This window comes from Oncorhynchus mykiss, chromosome 23 (genome assembly GCF_057628025.1).
Source record: "Oncorhynchus mykiss isolate SJ-2025 chromosome 23, ASM5762802v1, whole genome shotgun sequence".
NCBI lineage: Eukaryota > Metazoa > Chordata > Actinopteri > Salmoniformes > Salmonidae > Oncorhynchus > Oncorhynchus mykiss.
In genome coordinates, this window is record NC_143044.1 from 8,848,095 (window position 1) to 8,863,040 (window position 14,946).

Consider the following 14,946-nt stretch of genomic DNA (forward strand, 5'->3'; position numbering starts at 1 on the left):
GCACAGTGAGGTGAAGACTTTTGGAGGATGGGCTGGTGTCAAGAAGGGCAACAAAGAAGCCACATCTCTCCAGGAAAAACATCAGGGACAGACTGATATTCTGCAAAAGGTACAGGGATTGGACTTCTTAGGAATGGGGTAAAGTCATTTTCTCCGACGGATATTCTGCAAAAGGTACAGGGATTGGACTTCTTAGGAATGGGGTAAAGTCATTTTCTCCGACGAATCCCCTTTCCGATTGTTTGGGGCATCCGGAAAAAAGCTTGTCCGGAGAAGACAAGTTGAGCGCTACCATCAGTCCTGTGTCATGCCAACAGTAAAGCATTCTGAGACCATTCATGTGTGGGGTTGCTTCTCAGCCAAGGGAGTGGGCTCACTCACAATTTTGCCTAAGAACACAACCATGAATAAAGAATGTTACCAACACATCCTCCGAGAGCAACTGCTCCCAACAATCCAGGAACAGTTTGGTGACGAACAATGCCTTTTCCGGCATGATGGAGCACCTTGCCATAAGGCAAAAGTGGCTCGGGGAACAAAACATCGATATTTTGGGTCCATGGCCAGGAAACTCCCCAGACCTTAATCCCATTGAGAACTTGTGGTCAATCCTCAAGAGGTTGGTGGACAAACAAAAACTCACAAATTCTGACCAACTACAAGCATTGCTTATGCAAGAATGGGCTGACATCAATCAGGATGTGGCCCAGAAGTTAATTGACAGCATGCCAGGGCGGATTGCCCAGGGCGGCAGGGTAGCCTAGTGGTTAGAGCGTTGGACTAGTAACCGGAAGGTTGTGAGTTCAAACCCCCGAGCTGACATGGTACAAATCTGTCGTTCTGCCCCTGAACAGGCAGTTAACCCACTGTTCCCAGGCCGTCATTGAAAATAAGAATTTGTTCTTAACTGACTTGCCTGGTTAAATAAAGGTAAAAAAAAAAAAAAAGTACGAGAGGGACTCCAACTACCACCTGCTCAGTAAGTCTGACATTTCTCTACCTGTAGCAAAGCACTCGCTCCTACTAAGTTCAGCCTGCTCTCTGTTAAGTCACAAAGATGGATGTTGTTGATCTTGTATTATACTAAAGTGTACATCTTTAATTACTTCCCCGTGCCAACGGGGAGATTTGTTAGAATGGGAATGAGAACTATTAGAAATGTCAAACCTGAGGCTGATTAAACACAATGTTGTTTTTTTACAGCTGTGACTCATGTTGCACATAAAAAATGTATTGGACTGCAGAGTAGGCACGCAGACACACACACACACACACACGCACAGCACACAGAGTACAGCCCCTCCTCCGTGCCTGGTGAGCGAGAACATTATTGTCAGTCACTTTATGTAGGGTTTCCAGGAAGAGGTGGATGCTGACTGTCTGCAGGCCTTGTCTAACACTCACCCTCTTTCTCTCTTCCCGGTCTATCAGCAGCATCAATGAGGCAGTCTGATATTGTGCACATGCATTTTCACACAAAAGCCCCTCAGAACATGTATGTAGATTCGGTTTTCAGTACATTGCAGTGGAGGACTGAGCTGGGGTTATGCTTGTCGCCGAGTGGGATGGTTTCTGAATATTTCAGAAGCTGAAGCCATTCCCTAGTCCCTCGAGAGTGGCAAGACTGGGCAGTGTTGGAGACATGGAAAAGAGCTCAGAATAGATACGGCTGTGAATTGCCAAACCCATAACATTTTCGTAGAAAGAGAACATTTATACCATATTATTAATGCAGGTGAAATAACTATTAAATGACCTAAAATTGAAGATTTATGAGCTGTATCCTTCATGATGGTTCAATGAGGATTTAGTCAGATTCATATCCATATTCACTACAACATAATATACATCATCTAGTCATATACATATGAACTGTCTGTGGTCTCCCTCAGTGTCCGTCCAGGAGAGTCTGGAGAGGAAGTTTGGGAAGCATGGAGGAACCATCCCTGTGGTCCCTACCTCTGAGTTCCAGGCCGGGATCGCTGTGAGTACAACCCTCCCCACACTGGCCTTTCTATGATCGTGGATTACTCACTCTTCAATCAAACAATAACCCCAATATTAAGATATGATATACACCATATATACAAAAGTATGTGGACACCCATTCAAATTGGTGGATTTGGCTATTTCGGTCACACTCGTTGATGGCAGGTGTATAAAGTTGAGCACACAACCATGCAATCTCCATAGACAAACATTGGCTGTAGAATGGCCTTACTGGAGAGCTCTGTGACTTTCAACGTGGCACCTTTCCAACAAGTCAGTTGGTCAAAATTCTGCCCTGCTAGAGCTGCCCCGGTCAACTGTAAGTGCTGTTATTGTGATGTGGAAACGACCAGGAGCAACCGGCTCAACCGCAAAGTGGTAATTCACACAAGCTCACAGAACAGGGCAGCTGAAGTGCGTAGAGCGTAAAAATCGTCTGTCCTTGGTTGCAACACTCTACATGGCCAAAATGTAGCACTACATGACCAAGAGTATATGGACACCTGCTGGTCAAACATCTCATTCCAGAATCATGGCGGTGAGCTCTACACCACTCCAGCCGACACTTGGCATTGCGCATGGTGCCCTTTGGCTTGTGTGCGGCTGCTCGGCCATGGAAAACCATTTCATGAATCTCGCGACAAACAGCTATTGTGCTGACGTTGCTTCCAGATGCAGTTTGGAACTCTGTATATCACAGTTAAGCTGCATTTCTCCAGAGATGAGTAAGGGTTTAGTTTAGTGGGCTAAATGTGAGCTCTGAGCCCTATTTTCAATGTATTTTTCTCTGTTTGGTTCCAGGGAGCTTCAGAGAAGGACATTGTGCACTCAGGACTGGCCTACACCATGGAGAGGTCTGCCAGGGTAAGAGGCCGATTGCTTAAACATGATTATCTGTGCTAAATGGTTCCTCACAGGTCCAGGGACAGGGGTTTTATTCAAAGGAAATGCTGTGTTAATCCAACACAAGGTCCTGAGGCATCCTATTACTCCTGTTCTGAGAAATTAAGTCTTGAAAGTTGAAGTCATGCTTCAACGGTCCAGTGACAAGCTCCATTTCTGTTTTCACATCTCATTACCCAAACAGCACTAAGCTCATATTGCCTTTTCACTGCTATCTTGCCACCATTTTTTTTGTTCCTCATTCAAGCTCATAAAATAAATCGCTCTCGAACATGGTACACACACACACACACACACACACACACACACCCACATCCACACCCACATCCTCTCTCACCGGTTTGCTGTGCGTGCGAGCAGTGGTAACTGGGGCAGCCAGGGCTTTGTTAGTCTCTCATCATTGCTAAGGCCCAGCACTGATGCCAGAGAGAGCAGCGATAGGATGAAGATTCAGACCGTTACCCTGCTCCCCTCTACCATTAACACACTATCTATCCCACAAACACTGATGACTTTAATGTCACGTCTGACTGAGGATCCAGCCTTTGTGGAATGACATCCCCCTGCATCATATGGGGTTGCCTATACCATCTCCCAGGAAATGTAGTACTCTGTGCAGACATACTGCATGATAGTCTGCTGGTTTGTTACTTGCTTATTGCTCCCTGGGGATTATTTCTTTAAAAGTACACATAGAGATGCTTTATTATCCTGTGGAAATGGATCACTGCATTGACAATGGAACAATAGTGGTGTATTGCTGTAGGTAAGAAATGGAGGATGGGAAAATAATGATTACTTGAAGGGACACGGAGATGAATATCTTGGTTGAGTTTATATTCTTTGTTTTCTCTCCCCTTTTTAGCAAATCATGCGCACCGCTAACAAGTACAACCTGGGCCTTGACCTGAGGACGGCAGCGTACGTCAACGCCATCGAGAAGGTCTTCAAGGTGTACAACGAGGCTGGTGTTACCTTCACATAGGCGGCTCCTCACCAACCCGCCCGCCTCCGTCTGTCTGTCCGTCCACCCGAGCAGACCCAGGCCCCCCCCACCCCCCCAACAATCACACAACATATCAAGTGTTTACATTTTACACATGACCATTAGCTTTACTCGTTGTATATGTAAAACCAGCCAAGCAATATGCACATTCTTTTGCGTTCTCATGTCTTCAAGAGAACCCATGTTCTAGCTTGCCTTAAATCCAGTAGGGCTGTTCTATGACGCTACTGTGTCTATGGTCATTTTTTTTCCTTTACTGTAGAAACCTCATTTATTTTCTCAGTCATTCTATGGACTCCAACCCATTTATTCCTGTTACTATATTCTTATGCCAGTAAACACCAAAAATTCTGGTCTACAGCTTTCACGGGATACTGCTTTTATGAATCAGTGTTGTGCTTTTTCAGCATCTGTTATGGATCTACAGACAGATTTGAGTAAGTTAGTCAATATAATAGAATGTAGAGCATATCAGAAACACACTTAAAGCCTTAATTGCACCGGTTTCTCCTGTGGTGAAATGGAGCAAATGTTTACCTATATGGAGAAAGTTTTCTTACCTACACCAGAATGTTCTTTCTATTTAAAGTCTCCCAATAAGACTTCAGTGCGTTTATAAAGCAGTGCACAACATGTGCTTCTACACTATTCAAGATGATATCATAAAATACATTTGTTACAAATACAGACTTATTATATGTTTGTAAGTAGGTTGGCACAACACTAAAACGCTGAATTCCAGAAGATTGTTCTGTTCACCTTTTCGATGCCTTTGTTCTAAACCTGAATGCTTTGTCTTGCCTCAGAATTTGAGCCATATCAGAATGGTTTCTGTGCTGAAGGCTACTGGAAGGGGAGATGGGAGGGAATATGTGAGAACGGCCTTGATTGACTGCTTTGGGATTCTATGTAAGAGAATTTGTACTGCCTTTTTGTTGATACAGAATTAAACTTTAAAATGCTCAATTGTTTTTATTTAATGTATTCATTGATTCAAACCAGAAACCATGATTCCCCATGGGGTATGTAAATATTTTTCCATTGGGGCAAAATTCTGCTTATTTTGTATATCAATAGCTAGGTTTTGGTTGCGTAATCCCCGCTGTACCTAATTCAACAGATTTTTGGAATAAACATTTTTAATTTACTTTTCAAATATAATACATAACATTTCACAATGTACTGTAGTGACAGTAACAGATTATGATGGTAAAATAATATATTCTTCATAGGCTATAACCAGAGGTCTGTCAGATTGACTGACAATGAGAGAAACCGCTTCAAAGTCTGACTCAGCCGAAGAGACTTTTCCCAAATGACAGCACTTGGTCTGCGGCGCTGTTGTCCTTAGATTTGTCGTCACTCTCACCAGACATCTCTCCTGCAATGTCTCCCAGTGTGTCTGTCAGGTCTGAAGGATAAGCAGAGTTTAACAGAATTGTAGATTTTATAAATAAACATGACCAAAGGTTGCAAGGATACAGATGGAACTCAACATGACTTCTTGTCTAAACAGCAGCAGCAAAAACAGCTGCAAAGCTTATATCAGGCAATATATTTACATTTGAGTCATGTATTAGAATATCTTATGCAGAGCGATTTAGCTAGGTGACACAACCATATATCACTCTATCCATCCAATTGGCAACAGATTTTCATGCTGAACATTCTAAAATCTGCATTAAAACAATAGGCCTATGCGCATTTTCCCTTCCAGAAATGTATTTCCATCAAATTGACCTGTTGTGGATAAAAGCCTGTGTTTGACAGTGCACATAAAAGTACGCATAAAAGGTTGGAGACAGGTTTTCAGACGTTTTCGACCATCCTCCCTGACCAATGATATGTATTAAACCTAGAAGACAGGCAGGGGGTGCTGTTTGGAAGCTTCATCGCAGCCATTTTGTACTCCTCCATTGTAAAAAAAACTAAATCCTATACTTTGGAGCTTTTTTGAAAAGACACCTTAATGCAGACTCTTAAATGATATTATGTGAACTAAACATAAACATGTTATATAAAAACATTCCATTTTTAGAGAGTACTAATGTTATTGTCCCCACTACAACAAATACATACTTAAATACATGTCATTTTGTCATTTTTTGGAAATACTGTAGAATTCCATTCATTCCTATAGAGGGAGGACTGCTCCTAATGAGGGTTACCAATATGGCGGCTTGTGGCTTCAAGCCTCTCATTGGTGACAGTAACATAATCAATCCAGGGTTTATACACATAGTTGGTCCTGACATTACGGGGAAGTTTTTTCAAAGATTTGGGTGCCAGGTCAGAGAAGAGTTTTGACAGGGTTTTGTTTAGAAGGGATACAGCTTTTTTCCAGATAGACTTTTCGCGGCCCTAAGCCCTTTTTTTTCTAAATTGACTTTAAGTAGCCTTAAGCAAGTAAGGGGCAGTTCCCCTTGCTTCATGTGGAGAATATACAGGAAATACAACATACTAAGGCACACCTGAATAGGATGCATGAGGTTTGTACTTCATAATACTATGTAATTTGTACATTATTGTACTATGTAATGTAGGGTATTTATTTATTACCAAATGTAAGTTGATTTACCTCTGTTACCTCCTCCGGCCCCACCTGCTCCAGTACTTGACTCTTCTTTCTCATCCTTGCCAGAGAAGAGACTTCCGAAGCCGCCTCCCTCTTTGTCTTTGCCCTTGTCGTCATCCTTTGATCCTGCAAACAATCCTCCAATACCCCCACTGCTGCCCCCACTGGACTCCTCCTTCTTTGAATCATCCCCTCCAAGCATGCTCTTCACCTTTTCTTTGGCAACTTTAGCTGCGAAACATCACCAAGTGAACTGTTTAGAAATCTGACCAGAAACACATATGATGCATGAAACTAAAAGGTGATTATTATTATTATTATTATTATTGTAATGACACCCTTCTACTGTATTTTAAAGTTTAATAAACTGTGTGATGTCGTATTTGAAGATATTTCAGAGACTGCAACAGTCTACGATATAAAATACATTTGTGGTTTTATTTATTTGGTCGCAGATGCCACATTCACGACGACCTTCTATGGGTGTAGCTTTACATAGTGAACTGGCAGCATTGTCAGACAACATTACAAGCAAACATTTCTTAGGCCTACATGTTGTTGACATCTCGGTAATTACACTGTAATGCAGCTAGTTTCAAGGATATGCACATTTAACAAACAGGACATGCATATTTGAACATAATTGTGGCCTAGCTTCCAGTACATTTCTAAAAGACAAATGCCATGTATTGCATTTTGTATGCTTCCCGTCATGAGCTGTCCATAAATTACATGGTTAATAAGCACAAGTTGATGCTGATGCCAGAGGTTCCAGTTGCCAGTCAAATCCAGAAGGATTCATCTCACTTTTTCTGTAACATCTAATTAGAGTAAATGAGAAACTGTGAAAACAGAGGATCAGATCGATTCAGAGCGTGCTGACATGCTTACAAAGAGTTTAGAGGAGAGATGGCCGGATCATTATTTACTGCAGCTGAAAGAGGAATGTCACTGAGCTGAGTTTACACGCTGATCTGAGCGCAGAGGCCAAGGCAATGGAAAAAATTACAAAAACAAGTCAGGTCTGTCCAAGCCTAGCAACCGCCCTTAAATGCCAAGGTTTGTATGACAGAGGCCCAACTTATACCAAAGGATGCTGAGTTTTAAAAGTAAACATCAGTTTGTGTGTGTTTATGTGTAAAAGTGTATATTTAGAGGAAAGTGAAATGAATCTATGTTTAATCATTTCCAGCTGCTACCAGCCTCACTCCAGCCTATGCAAAGTGGGACAGTGGAACGCTCCACAGAAATGAATCACGCAGAACAAAAGTCAAACAAACCAGTTCCAGCTGTGCGTCACTCCCTTCTCCTCACTCAACCCCATTTCCTCCCCCCTTTCCCGCATCTCCCCCTCACCTGCCGTATCCACTGCCTGGTCCACATATTTGTCAGCCGAGTCACCCAAAATGCCTGAGAGGAAAGACATGTCTCTGAAGAGTAGTCAGCGTCTCTAGAGCAGTGTGTATGAGTCTGAGAGAGTATGTCGGAGTAGTATGTGGGGGCGGAGGAGGGCATGGAGTCTTATAGAGGTTGGCACTCTCAGTCCCTAAGCCTACGCCTCTCACAGCTCTACCGATTGGCCAGAGAGTACAGGATATGGCAAGAGGGTGTAACTCAGGACGGTAAGGAAGGGGAATGGAGGGGGGCTGGCTTGCTTTTGAGAGTGAATTCCATGACTGCTTGCCTTTCCCCCCGAATAAAAGCTTCTTTGTAGGGCTCGGTAGCTACAACACAGTAGAGGAGTGAGTAGCCTGTGAATGTGTGTGTTGGGGAGGCTGGCTCTTGGAAACTGTGAAAGGAAAGTTTGGCACGCGGCCCTGTCTCCACCCTCAGTAGGAATGCTTGAAATGACCATAATGATACTCTCTGTCACAGGCGAAGAGATGAAAGGGGCCTAAATGCAGTAGCCAAAATACAAGTCTGCCCATTGGAGCAGAGCTCTGTTTTGAGTCTGTCTTCAAAGTGCACCATGAAGAGTGGTGGGAAAAACAAGAAACTGTCCATCTGCCATCATTCGTGTGATTGGTTCAACATTCCACTAGCTCATGAGTAACAGAAAAATACTGCATCCACGAGACCTATGCTCGCAATGAACAATGTAACAAAGTAAGAAATCAATCGGCCATAAGACTACTTACCTCTCATCAATATTTGATGATGCATTGTTGTGGATTCTATTGCTGTGGTTGTGCCATATGACTCATCAATTTGCAATGTACTAATATCTGAGTTTGCATGGGATCTGAGGTGGGATGGTGCATTCACAATTTCCTTTATTTTGTATTTTTTTATCTCAGACATGCTTATCCTGACTTTATCTATAATTGTATAAGAGTGCCTTCTTTTTGAGTAGATGTAGACCTACACTGTACACATAATATAAGACAGTTAGACAGGAAGGGGGATTCGACGCCAGTGAGAGCAGAAAATATTTTGGGTATCTCAGATTGTTCTGGCAATTCTCACATATGATAGTAAATTGTAAATACGGAGTATGTCTAGATAATGAAACACCATTTCCACATTAATTTATTCAACATTACAAATATGAATATGAATATCTCTAAACTACCCTTCTTGACTATTTTTAGATATTTCCTAGTTCCGACTAGCACATGAATGCAACATAAGTCTCAAAAGCCAGACCCTAGACAACACAGTGACTAAAGTTCGGTTTCAATGATAGACCCTCTTGGCATAAAGGAGCTATGTCACTGCCTACGTCGATAAGGGAAAATGAATCATCACGAGGTATGTCTGCCAAATCACGAGGCAGACATGCCAGAACATTGCGATTCAAAACACAGGTTTGCAGGCAAAACCTTTGCAGTGGTTTGCCAAATGCACTCCTTAAAAATAACCTCCACGATCTGCATCTTGCTAGCTACTACACTGAACAAAAATATAAATGCAACATGCAACAATTTCAATCATTTTACTGAGTTACCGATCATAAGGAAATCAGTCAATTGAAATAAATTCATTAGGCGCTAATCTATGGATTTCACGACTGAGAAAACAGATATGCATCTGTTGGTCACAGATTCCTTTAAAAAAAAGCTAGGGGTGTGAATCAGAAAACCAGTCAGGATCTGGTGTGACCACCATCTCCTTCGCATAGAGTTAATCAGGCTGTTGATTGTGGCCTGTTGTCCCTGTGGCCTGTTGTCCCTGTGGCCTGTTGTCCCTGTGGCCTGTTGTCCCTGTGGCCTGTTGTCCCACTTCCGTTCTAAGGATGCGCAAAGATGCTGGATATTGGTGGGAACTGGAAGACACTGTCATACACATCGATCCAGAGCATCCCAAACATGCTCAATTGGTGACTAGTCTGGTGAGTAGGCCATGGAAGAACTGAGCCATTTTCAGCTTCTAGGAATTCTGTACAGATCATTACGACATGCGGCATTATCATGCTGAAATAAGAGGTGACGGCGGGGCGGATGAATGGCACGACAATAGGCCTCCGGATCTCGTCACGGTATCTCTGTGCATTCAAATTGCCATCAATAAAATGCAATTGTGTTTGTTGTTAGGCCTGGCCATACCATAACCCCAGCGCCACCACGGGGTACTCTGCTCACAATGTTGACATCAGCAAACGTCTCGTTCAAACGAAGCCATACACGCTTTCTACCGTCTGCCCAGTACTGTTGAAGCTGGGATTCATGTGAGAAGAGCTAACTTCTCCAGCATTCCAGTGACCATTGAAGGTGAGAATCTGCCCATAGAAGTTGGTTATGAAGCCGAACTGCAGTCAGGTCAAGATCCTGGTGAGGACGACGAACACGCAGATGAGCTTCCTTGAGACAGTTTCTGCAGAAATTGTTGTGCAAGCCTACAGTTTCATCAGCTTTATGGGTGGTGGTCTCAGACGATCCTGCAGGTGAAGAAGCCGGATGTGGAGGTCCTGTGCTGACATGGTTACACGTGGTCTGCGGTTGTGAGGCCGGTTGGACATACTGGCAAATTCTCTAAAATGACGTTGGAGTCGGCTTATGGTAGAGAAATGAACATCCCGCCCGCACACCGTTAAAGCTCCCAATTCACCGCTTTATTGGCAACGTTTCAATCCGAAACAAGAAATGAACATACCCTTTTCTGGCAACAACTGTGGTGGACATTCCTGCAGTCAAATTAAATCTAAATCAAATCAAAATGTATTTGTCAGATGCACTAAATACAACAAACGTATACCTTACCATGAAATACTAACTTACAAGCCTTTAACCAACAGTGCAGTTCAAGAATATTTAAGATATTTACCAAATAAACTAAAGTAAAAAATAATAACAATGACGAGGCTATATACAGGGGGTACCGGTACCGAGTAAGTGTGCGGTGGTACAGGTTAGTTGAGGTCATTTGTACATGTAGGTAGGGGTCAAGTGATATTAAATAGCGAGTAGCAGCAGTGTACAAAACAAATGGAGGGGGGGGGGGGGTGTCAATGTAAGTAGTCCGGTGGCCATTTGATTAATTGTTCAGCAGTCTTATGGATTGATGTTAGAAACTGTTAAGGAGCCTTTTGTTCCTAGACCTGGCGCTCCGGTATCGCTTGCCGTGCGATAGCAGAGAAAACAGTCTATGACTTGGGTGACTGGAGTCTCTGACAATTTTATGGGCTTTCCTCTGACACCTCCTGGTGTAGAGGTCCTGGATGGCAGGAAGCTTGGCCCCAGTGATGTACTGGGCCGTACGCCTTATGGTCAGATGCCGAGCAGTTGCCATACCAGGCAACCGGTTAAGATGCTCTCGATGTTGCAGCTGTAGACATTTTTGAGGATCTGGGGACCCATGCCACAACTTTTCATTCTTCTGTGGGGGAAAAGGTTTTGTCGTGCCATCTTCACGACTGTCTTGGTGTGTTTGGACCATGATAGTTTGTTGGTGATGTGGACAACCAGGAAGTTGAAACTCTTGACCCGCTCTGCTACAGCCCTGTCGATGTTAATGGGGGCCTGTTCGGCCCACCTTTTCCTGTAGTCCACGATCAGGTCCTTTGTATTGCATGCCAATTGCACGCTCCCTCAAAACATGAGACATCTGTGGCATTGTGTTGTGTCATTTATTGTCCCCAGCACAAGGTGCACCTGTGTAATGATTATACTGTTTAATCAGCTTATTGATATGCCATACCTGTCAGGTGGATTGATTATCTTGGCAAAGGAGAAATGCAAATTCAGAGGGATTTAAACAAATTTGTCGCCAAAATTTCAGAGAAATAAGCTTTTGTGCGTAACGAATGGAACATTTCTGGGATATTTTATTTCATCTCATGAAACATGGGACCAACACTTTACATGTTTCATTTATATTTTTGTTCAGTGTTTTTTGTATTTTATTCAAGAGGGGAAAGTAGTAACATAGACAGTGACGTAGTTCCTCTATGCCAAAAGAGACCATCATTGAAACCAGTCCCTAGTCCCTGTGTTGCCTAGGGTTGAGTTTTTGAGAATATTTACCAGTCACTGTGTTGGTGGTGCTCATAATATGTGATGGATATTGTTCCAAACAATATAAATGAACAAAATAAAAGTAGTTTTGAGATATTCATATTTTTTATGTTGAATACGTTTAGGTGAAAATTAGTTTTTCAGAATCAAGACATACTTTATATTTTAGAGCAGGAGTATAATGACACCAAGATGTTGTCTGTTTCATGTACGGTTCACAGATCAAATGGTCTTATAGGAAGCGTGTATGGGCCTAAAATGGCCACTTTCATCATGCTTTTCTCAAAAATGGTTTGTGATACAAATGTAAAAAGGATTTCAAACATCGTTCTCCCAATGAAATTTCTATGTGAGAATTGCCAGAACAATCTGAGGTACCAAAAATATTTTCCGCTCCTGCTAGCGTGGAATCGACCCCATTAGGCTCATGTTATTGTTTGGTGATGTAGGACGGCTGTGTATCTGTTTGGCCCTGATGAATATTTGATAGTAGGGAGCAGATGGACCTGGGCACAGAGAGAATGAATAGGAGGGTGAGTGCTGTGTTGTACATTAGGTCCTGAATGTGTCATCTCAACTGCTGTTGTGCTCTCATCATGCCGGAGGTTCAGATTGGCGGTGTCGGTATCATCAGATGCACCGCCTGGTAACCTATCCTTAGTGTAGTGGTGCTAAGTAATACTTTAAAGTACTACTAAGTCGTTTTTTGGGGTATTTGTACTTTACTTTACTATTTATATTTTTGACTACTTTTACTTTTACTAAACTACATTCCTAAAGAAAATATAGTACTTTTTACTCCATACGTTTTCCCTGACAACCCAAAATGGTCAAATTCACGCACGTATTAAGAGAACACGTGGTCATCCCTACTGCCCATGTTCTGGCGGAATCACTAAACACAAATGCATCTTTTGTAAGTAATGTCTGATTGTTGGGAGTGTGTACGATGTTTATATCGTAACACTAGATATTTTAACATTAAAGTTAAGAAACTGCTTGTCTCAACCTTGATTCAGTGTCATTTTGATTATGCCTGCTCTGCTTGGTATAGAGGGCTATCGAAAAAGCAGAAAAAGATCATGCAGGTTATGCAAAAATAATGTTAGCAGGAATATGCTGAATGTCCCACATAGGGGTACAGGAGTTCCGGGAGGTGGGCTTGTTGCCTTTGGAGTCCAGAGTGGAGTGGACCAATTTAAACTTAATCATATGTTTGACAACTTAAATGATCATGCCCTAGGTTACATGAAAAACCACATTGATATGGTCTATAACCAACACAGTCACAATACCAGAGCTAGTGTTATGTCTCGTAAAATCCCAAGAGTAAACATTGAGTTTTTCCATGCAGGCATTTGTCTATGGAAAAGCCTTCTCTTGGAGATCAAGCAAATAAAAGTTTTTAATTTGGATAAGGTTGTCTAAGGGAAACCACTCCTCTGCCACTTGTGCCCCCTACTGCTGGTCAGGTGTATTTATTTAAAGTATCGGTATGATGTGAAATGAATATGGTTGATTTTTAAGGTTAGGGAGAAGTACAGTGAATAGTGTCACTTTTTAGGACGTCAGTATAAATACATGTATTTATGGTTGTTTGTAATTTTGTCTTGCCTTTTAATCATTATGTGTTGTTGTTTTTATCAGTTTGGAAATAAGCTTTTTAATTAATACCTTCAAGTGATATCCTCTGGTCCACATGGTCCATTTGGTTGTACATGTCTGTTGCCAAAAATATATTCAATTCAATTTAAAACAACAAATATAATATAAGATATTTCAAATTATTTACACTTTTACTTTTGATACTTAAGTATATTTTTAGCAATTACAGTTACTTTTGATACTTAAGTATATTTAAAAACAAATACTTTTAGACTTTTACTAAAGCAGTATTTTACTGGGTGACTTCCACTTTTACTTGAGTAACTTTCTATTAAGGTAGCTATACTTTTACTAAAGGACTTTTCTCCACCACTGCCTTAGTGCCTCGTGACCTGACCAGAGAATAACTACAGACCATATCAAGGGCCCTGAGTTGGTCAGGCCTCCTGGGACTACCATCCTACATTGTCCACTGAGGGATGAATGCTTATACATGCTAAAATCAGGACAAGAATACACAGAAGTGTCACTGAGGGAACAGAAACAGCCCCTCTGGTAAACAATGTGTGTGTGTGTACAGTACGCGTGTGACGCAGACGGACCCGTGTGTGAAAACATTCTCACCGCCCTGTCTCCTGTGTATGTTTGTGACTTTGTGTGTGTGTGTGTGTGTGTGTGTCCTCTCAGTGGCTGCCTTTACTGATCTTTTTTCCCACTAATTGGTCTTTTGACCAATCACTTCAGATCTTTTCACATCAGATCTTTTCAGCGCTGATCTGATTGGTCAGAAGACCAATTAGTGAAAATAGATCAGAATTGGGCTGCCTGTGTGAACGCAGCCTTTGTTGCAGAGTATAATTGGTGTTTTTTGTTTCCTGCTGAGCTGGTCCAAACACTGAAACAATGAATAATATGCATAGTATAACAAGCATAAACATGTCCGAAGACTAATTGTGAAAACCAGGTTGAAGGACGGGGCAACATCAATATTATTTCTAGGAATGTCTCCATAGCAACTTGATTCAGGATCGGGTTTTGCAACAAACCTGCAAAGTACATACATTACCAAATTTCCTCATGGGTGGAATGTTATTAATATGTTTAACAGTTTCGTAAAAATCTGTTTTTTTTCTATGTCAAACACTTTTGTTATATTTCTGTCTTCTGTGATGTCCTGTGTGGCTCAGTTGGTAAGAGCATGGCACTTGCAAGGCCAGGGTTGTGGATTTGATCATTCCCACAGAAGGTCATTAAAAATGAAAACCTATACGTTCCTCTAGATAAGAGCTTCTGATAAATGACTGAAGTGTAATATTGGGACTCAAAGTCTTATACATTTCAACTCTAGTTCTGACATGTTTACAGGTGTGTGTGCGTGCGCGTGTGTTTGCTTCTTGGCTATCCCTGGGGAATCA

The 14,946-nt window shown here is 42.0% G+C and overlaps 2 protein-coding genes and 1 long non-coding RNA gene across 4 annotated transcripts; 2 read left to right on the forward strand and 1 right to left on the reverse strand.

Moving 5' to 3' along the window:
* The first annotated feature begins 880 nt into the window (after positions 1-880).
* On the forward strand, positions 881-4,864 carry LOC149972497 (glutamate dehydrogenase 1, mitochondrial-like). 2 transcript variants are annotated; one of them, XM_090216713.1, is made up of 4 exons: positions 881-979; positions 1,893-1,984; positions 2,791-2,853; positions 3,758-4,864. In XM_090216713.1, coding segments are annotated over exons 1-4 (276 nt in total). In that variant the 5' UTR covers positions 881-978; the 3' UTR covers positions 3,878-4,864. The 2 variants fall into 2 exon arrangements, with proteins under 2 accessions (XP_090072839.1, XP_090072838.1); XM_090216712.1 differs by lacking the exon at positions 881-979 and having other exon boundaries at positions 1,853-1,984.
* LOC149972498 (uncharacterized) lies at positions 4,851-7,968 on the reverse strand. Its single transcript, XM_090216711.1, has 3 exons — positions 7,830-7,968; positions 6,477-6,704; positions 4,851-5,309 (listed from the first exon to the last, which is right to left on the reverse strand). The coding sequence occupies exons 1-3, from the start codon at positions 7,897-7,899 to the stop codon at positions 5,191-5,193; spliced, it is 417 nt and encodes a 138-aa protein (XP_090072837.1). The 5' UTR covers positions 7,900-7,968; the 3' UTR covers positions 4,851-5,190.
* On the forward strand, positions 6,661-7,966 carry LOC149972499 (uncharacterized). Its single transcript, XR_016490947.1, has 2 exons — positions 6,661-6,774; positions 7,666-7,966. It is a non-coding gene; the product is annotated as an uncharacterized LOC149972499 (long non-coding RNA).
* Positions 7,969-14,946: the final 6,978 nt, after the last annotated feature.